The sequence below is a fragment of the Peromyscus californicus genome, unplaced genomic scaffold (genome assembly GCF_007827085.1).
Source record: "Peromyscus californicus insignis strain IS unplaced genomic scaffold, ASM782708v3 Scaffold_4__1_contigs__length_199733344, whole genome shotgun sequence".
Classification (NCBI taxonomy): domain Eukaryota; kingdom Metazoa; phylum Chordata; class Mammalia; order Rodentia; family Cricetidae; genus Peromyscus; species Peromyscus californicus.
In genome coordinates this window covers 22,851,376-22,870,162 of record NW_026294562.1, presented here as the reverse complement: position 1 = coordinate 22,870,162, position 18,787 = coordinate 22,851,376, and the positions used below count along the sequence as shown (strand labels likewise).

Genomic DNA, 18,787 nt, shown 5'->3' with positions numbered 1-18,787 from the left:
CAGATTATTTTGTCAGTTTGCACCTTTTAAATTCATAAGATCCAGTTCCTGTGTCAATTGTAGTGACTATGTGCCCTTGTTTCTTTTGTTCTAATAATGTGTTATATTATGGTGACTGATTTTTTTAAAGTAACTATAGAATTTGGGGGTAATTACCACTTGGTCATAGTTTGTAGTCCTTAAAGTATTTTACAGTGTGCCATTTTCATATCTTTTTGTTATTCATTTTAAGCTCCCCCATAGTTTTAGATATTGTCCTTCAAAGAATAAATTCAAATAACCAACACAATCATGGATGCCATTTTCCATCTGCAAGGACACATAATACCACAATGAGATTGTATACTACAGTAGTAACAGTAGAACTTTTTCAAAGAAAACAAAACTGCTGGTGGATAATGTAATGAGAAGGACACTAAATATTACTTTGATAGGACTGTCGATTATTACAGCCATTGTAGAAAACAATGTCAGGGGTCTCCTGGACTCTATCTCTCTCTGTGTGTCTGTAATGGGACCCATGTAAATTACTTCTGCGCTTATATCCAAAGTATATCAGCATATGGAAAAGGCACCTGCACATTCGTGTTTGTTTCCTACTGTATTTCTCAAAGTCACTGAGATAGTCAATCTAGAATCATCAATGGATGGATAGATGGATAAGAAATGTGGGGTAAAATGCAAGGATATAGTACTTTTTAAAAGTAAGAAGAAATCTAGTTATTAATGTGCTAAGAAATAATGGGTTTATTTAACTCAAGGACAAAGGATCTCGTTACAGACCCATCTTAGTTTAATAGAGAATTCCCAGAGATAGAGTCAAATGTCCTCCACTGTTCTTCACCATACGGCCTTCATTTTTTTATATGAATCTGCATATCTGAAGATTAGACATACCAAAATTCTTCTTCAGATATTTTTATGGGAGAAAATAGATAATAAATAAAATGTTTCATTTATGTTTTTTTAAGGCACAGAAGTACAAAACTGTACACACTTATGTGCAAATAATCATATCAGTACAAAAGTTAGGCTAGTAAGGAATTAGGGTGAAAGCAAAAATTATAAAAATCTGTGGCATAGTCTTTGAAATTGTATGTTAGTTTCTCCTCTACTCTATGTTCCAGGATTTTTGTTGGCAACAATATAAAACAAACATTTTGTAGAAGTCTCATTATAAAATAATTGCAAGTAAATAAAACATCATGTCAAATTAACTAGACCCCAAATCTATGCAACTCAATAAATTTCTATACAATTAGAACAACCATTTGGAAGATGAGCTATGGAGTTTTACTTTAAATTTTACACTTTCAGTAACAAATATATAAACTGTATAAACTGTGTAAAACTGTAAAGCCATTGTAATCACATGTGCTGATAAATAATCTATAATTATTGCATCAAATTACTTTTAGGAAAACCACAGTCAACAATCAGAATTTACACTTGAACATCTGGCAGCCACTGTGAGTGATCTCTTTTCAGCTGGGACAGAGACAACGAGCACAACACTGAGATATGCTCTCCTGCTCCTGCTGAAGCACCCACATGTCACAGGTGAGGACTCAGGTGATGACCCATAGCAGGCCTATAAGATGCTGGAAAGACTCTGCTAGTGTCCTGTGTGTTATGCTTAGAGAAGTCTCAGTCCCTCACCTTCTGTGCCACACACTGGCTCTAAAGAACAGCATGACTAAGAGAAACAGACTACAGGAAAAGCAATAAAATTCTGGTCAGTGTGTGAGTGATCTGGAAGGTAAACTATGACATACATAGCCTGGATATATTGTCTTGTGAATACATGTTCTTTTATTCTTAAAAGATATGTCTTCAGATCACCTAAAATCTTTCAGCTTCCTTTCCTCAATCTGATGAATCTAACTTTGGGTGGAGAAAAGAAAATTCACCTCACAGAAGCATAAGCAGAAAGCCCAGAATATACTGAGTCTGGCTGAGAAATGTGCATTCTGAGAAGTGTTCAAAATATTTAGATTCTCTAGAAACATTTTTCCATTAATGCAGAAAATGTAGATTAAGGAATTTTTTCACTTCAGAAGTCCATTTCCTTAAACTTCTGTTAAACAATGATTTTTTTCAACTATACCAATAGTGTTTTCTTTTATACTGTACTTTAAAATAGATCCTGTAGTCCAGCATATATGAAACACACCTTCCCTCCTGTGCCCAATATATACTACATTATAAAAACACAAATGTGAATCAAAATTTTTATTTCTAGGATAGGAAGAGATAACAATAAACAGCAAAGAAGGCTTCACCAATTTACTGAACCAATAGTATGAGGAATGAGAAAAATATAGATCAGGAAAGATGATGTTGAAACATAAATGTTAGATGAACATGCATGTAGTAAGACAAACAAGCTGTGGATCTACATCTACAGACCAGCAAAGACTCCTATTTCAAAGCAATAGAAGTTTAAGTAGAGAAAAAAGTTGTGTACCAGATGCTGGCCTTGCTGAGGTTCTTTTCCTATTCCCATTCAGCAGGTGACCCTCCCTTCCAAGAAAATAAAATTCTTAAAGGAAACTGAGTCTAAGAAGCCCTTTACTCTAGACATTGGTGATTGACAGGGAATGAGCAATGCATAGGGATAAAAGGGGAGATCAGCAACATTTGAGTCCCAGAATTCTGGCTCTCAGAGCCCTTTCAGTGCCTTGTTCCATCAATGTGAGCAGCGAGATCTATCCTCCATACAAAAGGAATAAATCAGCACTCCATATTTCACCACATTAATAGAAAATGTTTTCCACATATTAATAAGAATGGATTCAAAACATTCACCCAGGGCACACACATGGAGTTTCAGGAGTGAATAGAAGCATAAAACCCTTCAGGGAGATCCCCGAGTCTCATATAAACTATTCTCATTGAGCCTACACCAGAATTATCAAGATCAGCTGGTTTCTTATTATTTTACAAAATGAAAGGCAGATAAAAGCTCCAGATTTGCTATAATTTTTGTCCAATTTTCCATTTCTTCATGAAATTTGTGAGATTGTTTGTGAGTAAAGTCACAGTTAGTCATGGACTCCTGGATTCTGAACTGCTCTTGTGCGAGGGTAAGAGTATCAGAGAGATTGCAGGGTACCAGGTCTGGGAAGCTCCCAACTCAACATTTACCATATGGGTGCTGTAGGTGTTTAACAAAAAATGAAAGATGAAAGAGAAACAATTTATAGTCTAATGCTCCTTTTAATTGAGCATATATTCCCAGCATTGAAAAATATTCACCTAAATTTCCAACATAAATCTAAGTCAAGAAATGGAAATTACAAACAAGTGAAAATGGCTTATGTTGCCACCAAAGGCCGCCAGATTTCTGCATTCTGGGTCACCACCTATGGTCAATACAAACCCCTGTTGCAGTAGGACCATCCCTCACCACGGAAGTGGGAAAGCTGGCTCTGCCCTTCACTTGAGGGGAGTGGACCCAGCAGCCCAGAGTGACCAACTTAGCTACCACCCAGGTACACATCTAGGGTTTGAGGTGGCCCTCCACAACATCTACCCCATCTGTGACCTGCTGGAGTGTGTGACAAGACTGGTCTTGTGGAACCGTAGCCACAGCATCTCCATGATTTGAAGCAACAGATGTTGTACCAGACAGAAGCCAGAGGCCTTGAACCTGACCAATAATGCAATACACAATGGACATTTGCAAGTAAAGCCGTTTGAACAAAAGGATATACTGCCTGATATACAGCACCTTCTCGTGCCACTAAGAAAAATGAAGAGGGGATGGAGAGTCGGGAAAGTCAGAGGATCAAAGTTGTTTTTTTTTTTTAATTAATATTCTTATTTGTATTTTTATTTCTTATTTTTATTATTTCTTTTTAAGTTTTCCTTTGGGAGAATGGGTGGATATGGAGGGACTGGGAAATGAGTGGGTTTGGGGTGCATTATGTGAAATTCCCAAAGAATCAATAAACAATTACATTAAAAACAAACAAATGAAAATGTATCCATTTATCAAGGGGACTGTTAATAACGGAAAATAATCATAATTTTCATGATAATGAATAATATTTATGTAATTACAATTAAGACCACATGAGACTAGGAAGAAGCAAAGTGCTAGAGAGGCCCACAGAAATCCACAAAGATACCCCCACAATAGACTGCTGGCAATGGTCGAGAGACAGCCCAAATTGACCTACTCTGGTGATGGGATGGCCAAACACCCTAGTTGTCGTGCTAGAAACCCCATCCAATGACTGAGGGATCTGGATGCAGAGATCCATGGCTAGGCCCCGGGTGGAGCTCCGGGAGTCCAATTAGTAGGAAAGAGGAGGGTTTATATGAGCAAGAATTGTTGAGATCAAGGTTGGATAAAGCACAGGGACAAATAGCCAAATGAATGGAAACACATGAACTATGAACCAATGGCTGAGGGGTCCCCAACTGGATCAGGCCCTCTGAATGGGTGAGATAGTCGATTGGCTTGATCTGTTTGGGAGGCATCCAGGCAGTGGGACCGGGTCCTGTGCTCATTGCATGAGTTGGCTGTTTGAAACCTGGGGCTTATACAGGGTCGCTTGGCTCGGCCTGGGAGGAGGGGACTGGACCTGCCTGGACTGATCTACCAGGTTGACCTCAGTCCTTGGGGGAGGCTTTGCCCTGGAGGAGGTGGGAATGGAGGGTAGGCTGGGGGGAAGGGGAGGAGGACGGGAGGGGGGAGAACAAAGGGATCCGTGGCTGATATGTAGAATTGAATTGTATTGTAAAATAAAATTAAATTAAATTAAAAAAGAAAGTATTACAATATAATCTGCTCTCCTTTCTCTTTTATTGAAAATGGATTTTTTTTTCACGTAATATGTCATGATTATGGTTTCCCCTCCCTTTACTCCTTCCTGTTCCTCCCCACCTCCTCTCACTCCAGATATCATTTTCTGGCTCTCATTAGAAAACAAGCATGCTTCTAAAAGTAACATATAATATACCATGCAATAAATACAATATGACACAACAAAAATAACACATCAGAATTGAACAAAACAAACAGGAAAAGAACACAAGAGAAGGCACAGGAAACAGAACCATTCATTTGCACATCAAAGAATCTCATAAAAACACTGAACTGGAAGCCATAATATATATGCAAAGACCTAGTGTAGACCTGTGCAGGCCCTATGCATACTGTCTCAGTGTCTGTGAGTTCATATGTCCCTTGATTATTTTGATTTTATAGGGCCTTGTTTTCTTAATATCCTCCATCCCTCTGGTTTCCACACTCAGCCTCCTGTTCCACAGGGTTTCTTGATCCCTGAGGGGAGGGATATGATGGAGACATTCCAGTTAGTGTTATGTATTCCAAGGTCTCTCACTCTCTGCATAATGTCTGGTCGAGGGTCTTTGTATTTGTTGCTATCTGCTGAAAGATGAAGCTTCTCTAAGGATGGCTGAGCAAGACACTGATCTACAAGTATAGCAAAATGTCGTTAGGAGTCATTTTATTGCTATGTTTTTGGTTTTTGTTCTGTTAATGTTTTGTTTCAAAACAGAATATTTGATTTTAACATAGGTCCCTGGGCTATCTAGTCTCCCATTATTGGCCCCCAAGCAGTTTCAGGAATGGATTTTATATCATGGACTGGGCCTTAAGTTAAATCAGGTCTTGGTTGGTTACTCCCACAAGTTTTATGCGACCATTCTCCTAGCATATCTTGCAGGCAAGAAACCACTTTTGATGAAAGGCTTTGTTGTTGGGTTGGGGCTTATGTTTCTCTTTTGACAGTATACATAGTGCACTCCTGTGACAAAGATGCTGGAACATAGGGGTGAAGGTTCTATGTAGGCATCAGCTTGACTTCTCCATGTTCACAGTGTTGTATAGGTGTTGCTTCAGCAATGGGGCTTTGCTATCAGTGTGTGGAGAGCAACCTTGTTTTGGCAATAGCCTGGGTTATTTAGAGATTTCCATGGAACTCCTTTGACCAACAACTCAATTAGATGTAACCTAACCCTGGTACTGGAAGTTCTGTTTGTTGACAAGGGATGTTCAGTTGGGTCTTTCTCCCCGTTAATTGGCTATTACATTTAGATTACCTTCATATATGTTTCATATATAAATGAAGTTTTTCTACTGTGTTAAGGTTCCATACTATCACTCAAATGGCCCAGAATTTTAGGTGTCTCACCCTGTATTCCCTCCATCATCCCTCTTCTCCATCCTCACTCAAGCCTCCCCCAATATATCTATAAATATCGATTTTATCTCCCCTTCCTAATAACATCTATTTGTCCTCCATAGTTCCTTACTTTACATCTAACCTCTATGGTTCTACAGATTGCATCTTGGTTACCATTGATTTAACAGTTAATATCCACATATAAGTGAATCCATACCATATTTGTCTTTCTGGGTCTGGTAATTTTTTTCTAGTCCAATCATTTTACCTGAGAATTTCATGATTTTATTTTTTTCCTCTTTTTATTTTTTTAACTTATTTTTTATTAAGAGATTTTCTATTCATTTTACATATCAACCACGGATTCCCCTGTACTCCCTCCTCCCACCCCCCAACAACGCCTTTCCCTCCAACCCACCTCCCATTTCTGCCTGCTCCAAGGCAAGGTCTACCCTGGGGAGTCAGCAGAGCCTGATATAGTCAGATGAGGCAGGACCAAGACCCTCCTCCCTGAACCAAGGCTGAGTAAAGTGTCTCACTATAGGCACTAGGTTCCAAACAGCCAGCTCATGCACTAGGGACAGGTCCGAGTCCCACTGCCTGGGAGCCCCCTAAACAACTGTCTCACTTATCCAGAAGGTCTAGTCCAGTACCATGCGGGCTCCTCAGCTATTGGATCACAGTTCATGTGTTTCCACTAGTTTGGCTAGTTGTCTCTTTACTTTTTCCAATCATGGTCTCCATATCTCTTGCTCATAGAATCCCTCCTCTCTCTTGTCTACTGGACTCCTGGAGCTCAGCCTGGGACCCAGCCATGAATCTCTGCATTTGCTTCCATCCGTCACTAGATGAGGGTTCTATGATGACAGGGTGTTCAGTCATCTGATCACCAGAGTAGGTCAGCTCAGGCATCCTCTCAACCATTGCCAGTAGTCTATAATGGAGTCATTATGGATTCCTGGGGACCTCTGTAGCACTCTGCTTCTTCCTATTCCCATGGTGTCTTCATTTATCACGGTGTCTCTTTCCTTGTTCTCCCACTCTGTTCCTAATCCAGCTAGGACCTCCCAGTCCCCTAAACTCTATTTCCCCCCACCCTTGCCTTCCATTACCCTCCTCACTCCCAGTTTGCTCATGTAGATCTCATTAATTTCTTAGTTGCTGTGTGATCCCTGTGTCTTTCCTAAGGTTCTCTTTACTAGCTAGCCTCCCTGAAATTGTGTTGTAGTCTGGTTATTCTTTGCTTTACGTCTAGTATCCACTTATGAGTGGGTACATACCATGTTTGTCTTTCTGAGTCTGGGTTAACTCACTCAGGATGATATTTTCTAGATCCATCCATTTGCCTGAAAACCTCATGGTGCCATTCTTTTTCTCTGCTGAGTAGTACTCTGTTGTGTATATGTACCAGATTTTCTTTATCCATTCTTCAGTTGCAGGACATCTAGGTTGTTTCCAGGTTCTGGCTCTTACAAATAATGCTGCTATGAACATAGTTGAGCATGTATCCTTGTGGTATGATTGAGCATTCCTTGGATATATGCCCAAGAGTGGTATAGCTGGGTCTTGAGGAAGACTGATTCTCAATTTTCTGAAAAAGCGCCATACTGATTTCCAAAGTGGCTGTACAAGTTTTCATTCCCACCAACAGTGTAGGAGTGTTCCCCTTGTTCCACATCCTCTCCAACATGAGCTGTCTTCAGTGTTTTTGATCTTAGCCATTCTGATAGGTATAAGATGGTATCTCAGAGTCATTTTGATTTGCATTTCCCTGATGACTAAGGATGTTGAGCTATTCCTTAAATGTCTTTTGGCCATTTGAGATTCTTCTGTTGAGAATTCTCTGTTAAGCTCTGTAGCCCATTTTTTAATTGGACTGTTTGGTATTTTGATGTCTAGTTTCTTGAATTCTTTATATATTTTGGAGATCAACCCTCTGTCAGACGTGGAGTTGGTAAAGATCTTTTCCCATTCTGTAGGCTGTCATTTTATCTTATTAACCGTGTCCTTTGACCTATAAATCTTCTCAGTTTCAAGAGGTCCCATTTATTAATTGTTGCTCTCAGTGTCTGTGCTTTCTGGTGTTATATTTAGGAAGTGATCACTGGTGCCAATAAGTTCAAAACTGCTTCCTACTTTCTCTTCTATCAGGGTCAGTGTAACTGGATTTATGTTGAGGTCTTTTATCCACTTAGACTGAAGTTTTGTACATGTGACAGATATGGATCTATTTGCAATCTTCTGCATGTTAACATCCAGTTATGCCAGCACCATTTATTGAAGATGTTTTCTCTTTTCCATTGTACAGTTTTAGCTTCTTTGTCAAAAATTAGGTGTTCATATGTGTGCAGATTAATGTCAGGTTCTTCAGTTCGATTCCATTGGTCCACATGTCTTTTTTTTAATGCCAGTAACAAGCTGTTTTTATTATTGTAGCTTTATAGTAGAGCTTGAAGTTAGGGATTGTGATACCTCCAGAGGTTGTTTTATTGTGCAGGATTCTTTTGGCTATCCTGGGTTTTTTGTTTTTCCAAATGAAGTTGAGTATTGTTCTTTCCAAGTCTGTGAAGAATTGTGTTAGGATTTTGATGGGGATTGCATTGAATCTGTAGATTATTTTTGGTAAGATTGCCATTTTTACTATGTTAATCCTACCTATCCATGAGCATGGGAGATCTTTCCATTTTCTGATATCTTCTTCAATTTCTTTCTTCAGAGACTTAAAGTTCTTATCATACAGTTCCTGTGCTTGCTTAGTTAGAGTTACCCCAATGTATTTTATATTATTTGTGGCTATTGTAAAGGGTGAGGTTTCCTGATTTCTTTCTCAGCCCATTTGTCATTTGTATATAGGAGGGCTACTAATTTTTTTGAGTTAATCTTGTATCCTGCCATGTTACTGAAGATGTTTATCAGCTGTAAGAGTTCCTTGGTCGAATTTTTGGCATCACTTATATATACTATCATGTCATCTGCAAATAGTAAAAGTTTGACTTCTTCCTTTCCAATTTGTATCCCCTTGATCTGCTTTTGTTTTCTTATTGCTCTAGCTAGAACATCAAGTACTATATTGAATAAATATGGGGAGAACAGACAGCCTTGTCTTATTCCTGTTTTAGTGGAATCACTTTGAGTTGGCTGTTGGCTTGATGTAAATTGCCTTTATTATGTTTAGGTATGTTCCCTGTATTCCTGATCTCTCCAAGACCTTTATCATTAAGGGGTGTTGGATTTTTTCAAAGATTTTCAGCATCTAATGAAATGATCATGTGTTTTTTTTTCTTTCAGTTTGTTTATATGGTGTATTACATTGACAGACTTTTGTATGTTGAACCAACCTTGCATCGCTGGGATGAAGCCTACTTGATCATGGTGGATAATTGTTTTGATTGTTCTTGGAGTCTGTTTGCCAATATTTTATTGAGTATTTTTGTAGCAATGTTCATGAGGGCGATTGTTCTGCAATTTTCTTTGTTGAATTTTTGTTTGGCTTGAGAATCAGAGTGACTGTAGCCTCATAGAAGGAATTTGGTAATGTTCCTTCTGTTTCTCTTGTGTGGAACAATTGAAAGAGTATTAACTCTTCTTTGTAGATCTGGTAAAATTCTGCATTGAAACCATCTGGTCCTGGGCTTTTCTTGGTTGAGAGATTTTAATGACTGTTTCTATTTTCTTAAGGGTTATTCAAGGTTATTTCTTAGGGTCTATTTAAGTAGTTTATCTGGTCTTGATTTAACTTAGGTATGTGGTACCTAACCAGAAAATTGTCCATTTCTTTTAGATTTTCCAATTTTGTGGAGTACAGGTTTTTGAAATATGACCTAATGATTCTCTGGATTTCCTCAATGTCAGTAGTTATGTCTCCATTTTCAATTCTGATTTTGCTAATTTGGATGCTCTCTCTGCCTTTTGTTTAGTCTGGATAAGGGCTTGTCTATCTTATTGATTTTCTCAGAGAACCAACTCTTTGTTTCATTGATTCTTTGTATTATTCTCTTTGTTCTATTTTATTGATTTCAGCTATCAATTTGATAATTTCCTGGCATCTATTCTTCCTGGGTGACTCTGCTTCTTCTAGAGCTTTCAGGTGTGCTATTAAGTCACTAGTGTGAGATTTCTCAAACTACTTTATGTGGGTATTTAGTGCTATGGATTTTTCTCTTAGCACTGCTTTCATAGCATCGCATAAGTTTGGGTATGTAGTATATTTGTTTTCATTGATCTCTAGGAAGTCTTTAATTGCTTTCTTTATTTCTTCCTTGACCCATTGGTGATTCAGTTTAGTACTATTAAATTTACATGAGATTGTAGGGTTTCTGTAATTTTTGTTGTTGTTGAAATCTAACTTTAAACCATCATGGTCTGATAGAATATAGAAGGTTATTCCAATTTTTTTGTATCTGTTGAGATTTGCTTTGTGACTGAGTATGTGGTCGATTTTAGAGAAGGTTCCATGGGGTGCTGAGAAGAAGGTATATTCCTTTTTGTTAGGGTGGATAGATATCGATTAAGTCCATTTGAGTCCCAACATCAGTTAAACCCCTTATATCTCTGTTAAATTTCAATTTGGCAGGTCTGTCCAGTGGTGAGAGTAGGGTGTTAAAGTCTCCCACTATTAATGTTTGTTGTTATGTGTGATTTAAGCTTTAGTAATGTTACTTTTACATATGTGGGTGCCCTTGTGTTTGGGGCATAAATGTTCAGAAATCAAACTTCATCTTGGTGGATTTTTCCTGTGATGAGTATGTAATGTCCTTCTTGATCTCTTTTGATTGATTTTAGTTTGAAGTCTGGATATTAGGATATTTTTGCTGGATATTAGGATAGCTAGCTACACCAGCTTGCTTCTTAAGACCATTTGATTAGAAAGACTTTTCCCAGCCTTTATTTTCAGGTAGTGTCTATCTTTGAAGTTGAGGTGTGTTTCTTGTATGCAGCAGAAAGATGGGTCCTGCTTTCATATTCATTTTGCTAGCTTGTGTCTTTTTATAGGTGAATTAAGTCTATTGATATTAAGGGATATTAATGACCAGTGATTGTTAGTTCCTGTTCTGTTAGTGTGTGTATATTTCTCTTCTTTGGGATTACTGTGGTGGGGTTATCTATTGCTGTGTGATTATCTAGTTATCTATTCATGGGTGTATCTGACATCCTTAGGTTGGAATTTTCCTTCTAGTGCTTTCTGTAGGGCTGGATTTGTGGGTAGGTATTGTTTAAATATGGTTTTGTCTTGGAATGTCTTGTTCACTCCATCTATGGTGATTGAAAGCTTTCCTGTGTATATTAGTCTAGGCTGGCATCCATGGTCTCTTAGTGTCTGCATTACATCTGTCCAGGTCCTTCTGGCTTTCAAAGTTTCCATTGAGGAGTTGGGTGTTATTCTGATGGGTCTGCCTTTATAAGTCACTTGGCCTTTTTCCTTTACTGCTCTTAATATTCTTTCTTTATTCTGTATGTTTAGTTGTTTAATTGTTATGTGGCAAGGGGACTTTTTGGGGGGGTCTAGTCTGTTTTGTGTTCTATAGGCTTCTTGTATCTTCATGGGTGTTTCCTTCTTTAAGTTGGGAAGTTTTCTTCTATGATCTTGTTGAATGTATTTTCTGTGCCTTTGAGTTTGTATTCTTCTCCTTCTTCTATCCCTATTTTTCTTAGGTTTGGTCTTTTCATGGTATCCCAGATTTCCTGGAAGTTTTGTGTTATGACTTTTTTGGCTTTGGTGATTTCTTTGACTGATGAATTTATTTCCTGTTTTATCCTCTACATCAGAGATTCTCTCTTCCATTTCTTGTATTGTGTTGGTTATGCTTGCCTCTGTGTTTCCTGTTCATTTACTCAGATTTTCTATTTCTAGCATTCTCTCTGTTTGTGTATTCTTCGTTGTTCCTATTTCACTTTTCAGGTCTTGAACTGTTTCCCTCGCATGTTTAATTGATTTTTTTCATGGGTTTCTTGGCTTGCTTTAAGGGAATTATTGATTTCTTTCAATTTTTTTTGTCTTTTCCTCAATTTCATTTTTCATTTTTTCTTGAAAGGCCTCTAGTATCTTCATGATGCTATTCTTAAGGTTGCTTTCTTCTTCTTCTTCTTCTTCTTCTTCTTCTTCTTCTTCTTCTTCTTCTTCTTCTTCTTCTTCTTCTTCTTCTTCTTCTACATTGTGATGTTCAGGTCTTGCTGTTGGAGGAGGGCTAGGTTCTGGTGATGCCATATTGCTCTTTATGTTGTTGTCTGTATTTTTGCCTTGATGTCTTCCCATCTCCTCCTCTCTTGGTCCAATGAGAGTTGGCAGTTTGGTTTCTGTGCCTCAGAAAGTTGCTGAGGTCTCAGATGGATGGGTATGCGGGCAGGGTCTGTCAATTGTAGAGTTCAGGAGGGTTGGTGAGGGGGACCTCACAGGAGTTTTGCCTGCTGGCCAGCAGCTCTTGGTCCAATGAGAGCTGATGGTTTGGTTTCCATGCCTCAGGAAGTTGCTGGGGAATCAGTTAGATGGGTATGGGGGAAGGGCATATAGATTGCAGGGTATGGTAGGAGGTTTTGGTGAGGGGGGCCTTCTGGCAGGAGTTTTGCCTGCTGGCCGGCAACTGGGACAGAGTTGGATGGGGGTTCCCAGGGACTGGTTGTGTCCCAGGGATGGGTCTTAGGGGCAGGACTCTCTGGGTATGAGCAGAGTCACTCACCTCTTGGTCCAATATATTTTATTTTTTCTTAATGGCTGGGTAACACTCCATTGTATAAATGTACCCCATTTAAAAAAGTCTATTCTACTTCAGGACATCTACTTTGCTTTCAATTTCTGGCTATTATGAATAAACTGCAATGGATATGGTGGAGCAAGTGTTTCTTTGAAAGGATGAAGCAACTGTTAGGTGTATGCTCAAGAGTAGTATAGCTGGATCTTCAAGTAGATTGATTCTCATATTCCTGATGTACTGTCACACTGATATCCATTGTGGCTGTACAGGTTTGCACTCTCACCAACAATGCATAAGTGTTCCCCTTGTACCACATCTTTGCCAGCATGAGCTGTCACTTTTTAAAAAATTAATCTTCACCATTCTGAAGGGTGTAAGGTGAAATATCAAAGTAGTTTTGATTTGTATTTCCCTGATGACTAAGGTTTTTCAACATTTTTTTAAGTTTCTTTAATTTTCCTCAGACATTTGAGTTTAATCTTTTGAGAAATCCCTACTTAGATCTGTACTCCATTTATTTCTTGTGTTATTCATTTTCTTGATTTTTTTTGAATTCTTTATATGTTTTGGATCTTATCCCTCTATTGGATGTGTAGTTGATAAATGTCTTTTTCCATTCTGTAGCCTGTCATTTTGTCCTAATGATGGTACATTTTGCCATGCAGAAGCTTTTCAGATTCATAAAGTTCCAATATGCTATTGTTAATGAAGTGAGAAAGGAGAAAGAGGAAGTGTGTATGTGGGTTTATGTTTAGCATGTGCTTTTTTATGTAGATGATGTAGATGTAACTGAAATTTTATTTCCCATATCTGAAAGACATAAATGTTGTGCATATGGAGCATATAAGAAACAATCATTTTACAAATATGAATATATTTCATAAGTAGCTAAAGAGGTTGATCTTGTTCATTACTGGCTTTGGTAACAAAAAAGAAGAATCCTTCAAACTGTACACATGCAACACACATATATTCTTAACCGTAAATACATTAAAATGTGAATGTAAAAAAATATTGCATTTGGATACAGATTTAGCATCTGACTTCCAATGTTCTTTACCATAGACTAAAACATGTTACTAATTATATTCTGTTTTATTTGATACTTTAAATTTCTTATATCTTATTTGCTGTTATATCTACTAAAATATAAGTATTTGCTGATCTATTATAATATCTATATAGAAGGATAGTGATATAAATCCACAACACAGTATTTCTTTATAAATATATGTATAAATACTTTTATTCCTGAACGAAAATGCACATTTATAATTATTTTGGCACACTTACATTATGCTGTGTATGCCCTAACATTATGCCAAACATATCATTTTTCTTCTATTCCCCCATTTCTCATTGTGACCAACCAGCTAAAGTCCAGGAAGAGATTGATCGTGTGGTTGGCAGACACCGCAGCCCCTGCATGCAGGACAGGAGCCACATGCCCTACACAGATGCCATGATTCATGAGGTTCAGAGATTCATTGACCTCATACCCACCAGTGTGCCCCATGCGGTGACCTGTGATATTAAGTTCAGAAACTACCTCATCCCCAAGGTAAGCTTGTCTCTTCTGTGCTGCACTTCAGTGCTCTTGATGATTCCATATTACAGTGCAGTTCCTGTCCTCTGTGTCACCTGGCGCTGCTTGTGGCTTTTACTGGTTCACCATCAGGAGGACAGGTGTTCTGCAGGTACAGATACATCTGGGTGAATATTTTTCTGTTATAATTTCTCTAGTGCCTCTGCTATTCTTTCCATCTGCTTAGTGGAATCAATTGATGTAATCATTCAGTTGGTCTTATTTTTTTCTGATATGTAAATTTTTATTATATCTAATGAGGTATCTTAAATGTAGGTGGAATTTGAAGTTGCTATGTAGGCTGATATTTTTCTGTGTACATTTCTTATTTCTGTGGTCTTAGTTTCTCTTCAGTTTGATGAATTACAGCATAGTGATGAACAAACCCAGTTGCAGTGGGCATCACTTGTTTCATTTCTGATTAGGATGAAGGATTGTAACTTTACCATCTCCCTATCAAGTTTGATGTTTTTGGAATACACTGATAGTTACATGGATCAGATGAAAATTCTTGATCTTTTTCTTAATGGTATAAGAGAAACTCAGTGGAGCCAGTTACATGTGAGCATAACCCAGGAACACAAATTTTTACTTTGAGATGACTTTTATTCACAAAAGTCTGTACATTATTTTAAAGATTGTTCTCTGCACCAATTTTAAGGTTCTATGTATTGTTTACCCTTTGATCACTGACTGTATATGTTATAAACACATATATACATTGCATTTTCTCTACCACACATTGATTATGACTTCTATGTAAAGAAATTTCTGTCCACAATTTTTCTCCCCTAAAATTTTTAGAATTTTTATATTAAAACAGAGCTGTTTGCATAAAACCAAGTTAAAAATATTCCCTGATGTGTTTCTGTTTGGACTTAGTTCATTTCTGTGACCAGTTGGTGCTACTTTGAGGATATTAAAAACTTTTCATTGATTATCAAATACTGCAGATGAAAAATGAATTTTTATAGTAATAACTTTATCCAGAAAGAATGAAGTTGCTCTCTGCTGGGCATTCCTGTATATTTTCAGGGTGGGGTTGGGGCAAAAAGATATTGGTAAGGTTACTGTGCTAACATCATATGGAGATGATGGAACTAGCTTTGCCAGTGGCATTGGGTTTTGCTGTGTGATAACAGACTTAGTATATAGGTGAAGTTGCCAGTCTGCTCTGGCTAAAGGACACTCCTGAAGTAAGACTGTTGAGGTCTATGCTAATATACATAACTTGTTTATGTTTATATCCTTAGATCCAACTAAATGGTAAATAGAACCAAGGACAAGATAGGAATGACATATCTTCTCATAGCTTCCTTGAGGTTAGACCCTAGTTTGAGGCAAGTGTTGCATCACCTAAACTTATATCCCTTTATCCCTCTGCTCCTGGACCATGATATGACTAATCTCTTTTGGCTCTAGTCAATTAGAATATTCAATTTTTCCTTCATGAAACAACCTGATCTAGAAATAAGCATGGCTCTACAGCTGATTCTCCCTTCTAACAGTAGGATATGTGATTTCTTTGATAAGAGTAGAGCCACTGATCTCAGTAGAAGTAAAGAATAAGAAGGAACCAGTAATCTTTGCCATAATTGTTCTGGTAGATTTCCAACTTTTTAGGCTAATGGAATTGTGTTGCCCCTTCAGAAACTCTGCCATTGTAGCAGAGAAGCAGTCATGGGCAATGTGTAAACAAATGGTTTTCAATATAATACATTCAATACCAATTGACATTAAACTTAATTTTCACACAATTTACATGTATCAGTAATGTTCATTTTAGCTTTAAATATTTAAACATATTTAGTTAAGATGCATTATAACATGTGTGTCAGTCTTGTAAAAGCTTTGTAGAGCACATTCCTAGAAACTTTGAAAGGATATGAGGTTAGTTTGTGTACTAGTTAAAGAGAACTTGCCAGCACCAGCTCCCAGCAATTTCTATGTATCTTCAGAAGTTTTATTGATTTAGCTGCCACCAGATCATCTTACTTCATCTTATTTTGTTTAATTTTATTTTTGTCTCTTCTTCCCATTCCATTCCATCCTTTTCTTCTCCCAAAGTGTTTTCATCCTACTTTTCTGACACATATACATATATGTATTTCTGTCTTTGTGTCTGTGCATTCATATAGATTGGTAGATTACATACATGACTGCACATTGCACATAGCCCTGCATTTACTTTCCTAACATATAAATACAGATATAGATAGATAGATTCTGCAAATGAGAAAAAAGGAGTGGCATTTGTCTTTCCATATCTTCTCTATTTTAATTAATGAATGAATGGTCTTCTGTTCAAAACACTCAGTGAATTATTCTACTTGGAAACTGATTTGCATGAGGGGTATGTACACAGATGTGATAAGCTAGAGCAGCCAGTGGTCATAGAAGCATGAGTCCAATCTGAAAGAAAGGAAGAAGAGATTAAGAAGGTTTAGTTCAAGTACTCATGTGAAATATCACTGTATGGCATCACTGTGCCTGGCCTCTACCTCCTCCATGCTCCTTACCTGCTCTGTGTGTTGAAATGTCCCTGCTGTTCTTTGTTCTTAACTCCCACTATGGAGCAGAAGGTGAACTAGGTTATTTTCCTAATGTGTTTGATCTCTATGATTTCTTTCTAACTCGATTTCTCTCGATTTGTTATAGGGAACAACAGTAATAATATCACTGTCATCAGTCCTACATGACAGCAAGGAATTCCCCAACCCAGAGGTATTTGACCCTGGACACTTTCTAAATAAGAATGGAGACTTTAAGAAAAGTGACTACTTCATGCCCTTCTCGACAGGTAATAGAAGCTCATTTCCAGGACTCTAGTGACATTAGAATCTGTGGAGACTCACACAGTGGCTCCTTAATGGCCAGTAGACTTGCAATAATCAGGAGTATGACTCTCAGTATCCATGCAGTCATGATAAAGAGATTTCTTCTCTTTCAGGTTATGAAACTGAGGCTTTGATTGTTCATCCATTGTTAAAAATCGAGAAAGCTAGAGTGTAGGGTGTTTGTATTCCTACTTTAACTACATCACAGAAATATCAAAGAAAGCAAGCTTCATTTACACTTTACTCACTCACTATGAAAATGGAGACATCATAATTTATATTCATGTCTTTTTTGCTGTGTCACTCACCCCCATGCACTTACAATTCTTCAGAATACAGAAAATTACCCAAGAGCCTCAAGTGCACTTGGTAAACACATGAATGAACAATACTTGATAAATTTCAGTTGGACTAAGGAAATGAGAAAGATTCCCAGGTATCTGAGTTATTGGGGATAAATTAGGACACATATATCTCTCAAACATTATATATTAAGTCCAAAAATAGAGCAACATTCTAAAAAATTACTTCTTAGCTGCCTCAAAATGCATGGGTAATGGAGAATTATTGGAAGAAATCACATACCATTAAAAGAAGTTCATGAACTATTAGATCAGAGCATTTTTACTCAGTTCAGAATTCCAGGAACTTCAAGATCATCATGAGATGATGGAGACACTGTAGATGTGGCAGGACATTCTGCAAAGATGGTTGGGAACCCTTTTCCTTCCATTCACAATGAGAACAATGGATATTGAGTCCACACTTGCAATATATATGCTGCCTTTGGATATGCAGTTTCTGTCCTTGGCTTTGTTATTTGTGATAATGAACACAGAATCCCTCTTCCTCAGTCTCCCAGTGATTAACCACACCTAGTATTTTTGAACAATGTATTTCTTAATAGTGTAGGTTAATTGAGAAACAAATCTCTTTTGTGTTCTTCTATTTACCCAGTTAGTTGTCCTTTCATGCAGCCATCCATCTACACACCCATCCAATAACTTATCCTTCATTAATAGTCTCTTGTGTCAGGTACAAGTACAGTGATCCTCACATTTACGAATGAGAATAGTAATCTTCTTTGACTTTTTTCCACCTAGGAAAACGGATTTGTGCAGGAGAGGGCCTGGCACGCATGGAGCTGTTTCTATTCCTGACCACCATTTTACAGAACTTTAATCTGAAATCGCTGGTTCAAACTAAGGACATCAATATTACCCCAATGTTTAATGGATTAGCTTCTCTGCCACCCCCTTTCAAGATCTGCTTCATTCCTGTCTAAAGAAGATCGCTTTTCTGGCCCAGGCTGTATTGTTTTCTGCAATACCCTCCAGACCTTCCTCAACCTTCCTCTCCTCTCATGTATTCCATTCTGTCAAGACCCAGGAAACACCTGTCAACCATTTTGCAATTTCTGTAATCACTGCACAAATATATTGCTATTTTCTATTCTCTGCAACAGTGTTATCATCCCTTGTGCTAATGTGTATCTGGTATTGAGTTAAAACAGAACTT

At 37.7% G+C, this 18,787-nt stretch overlaps 1 protein-coding gene across 3 annotated transcripts in view; it reads left to right on the top strand.

Moving 5' to 3' along the window:
• LOC128125337 (cytochrome P450 2C25-like) overlaps positions 1 to 18,554 on the top strand; it is a 31,130-nt gene extending 12,576 nt beyond the window's left edge. For all 3 annotated transcript variants that reach the window (XM_052762640.1, XM_052762641.1, XM_052762638.1), the window contains 4 exons: positions 1,419 to 1,560; positions 14,221 to 14,408; positions 17,091 to 17,232; positions 18,373 to 18,554. In XM_052762640.1, coding sequence (XP_052618600.1) covers positions 1,419 to 1,560; positions 14,221 to 14,408; positions 17,091 to 17,232; positions 18,373 to 18,554 — 654 coding nt within the window. The remainder of the gene's footprint in view (positions 1 to 1,418; positions 1,561 to 14,220; positions 14,409 to 17,090; positions 17,233 to 18,372) is intronic.
• The last annotated feature ends 233 nt before the right edge of the window (positions 18,555 to 18,787 follow it).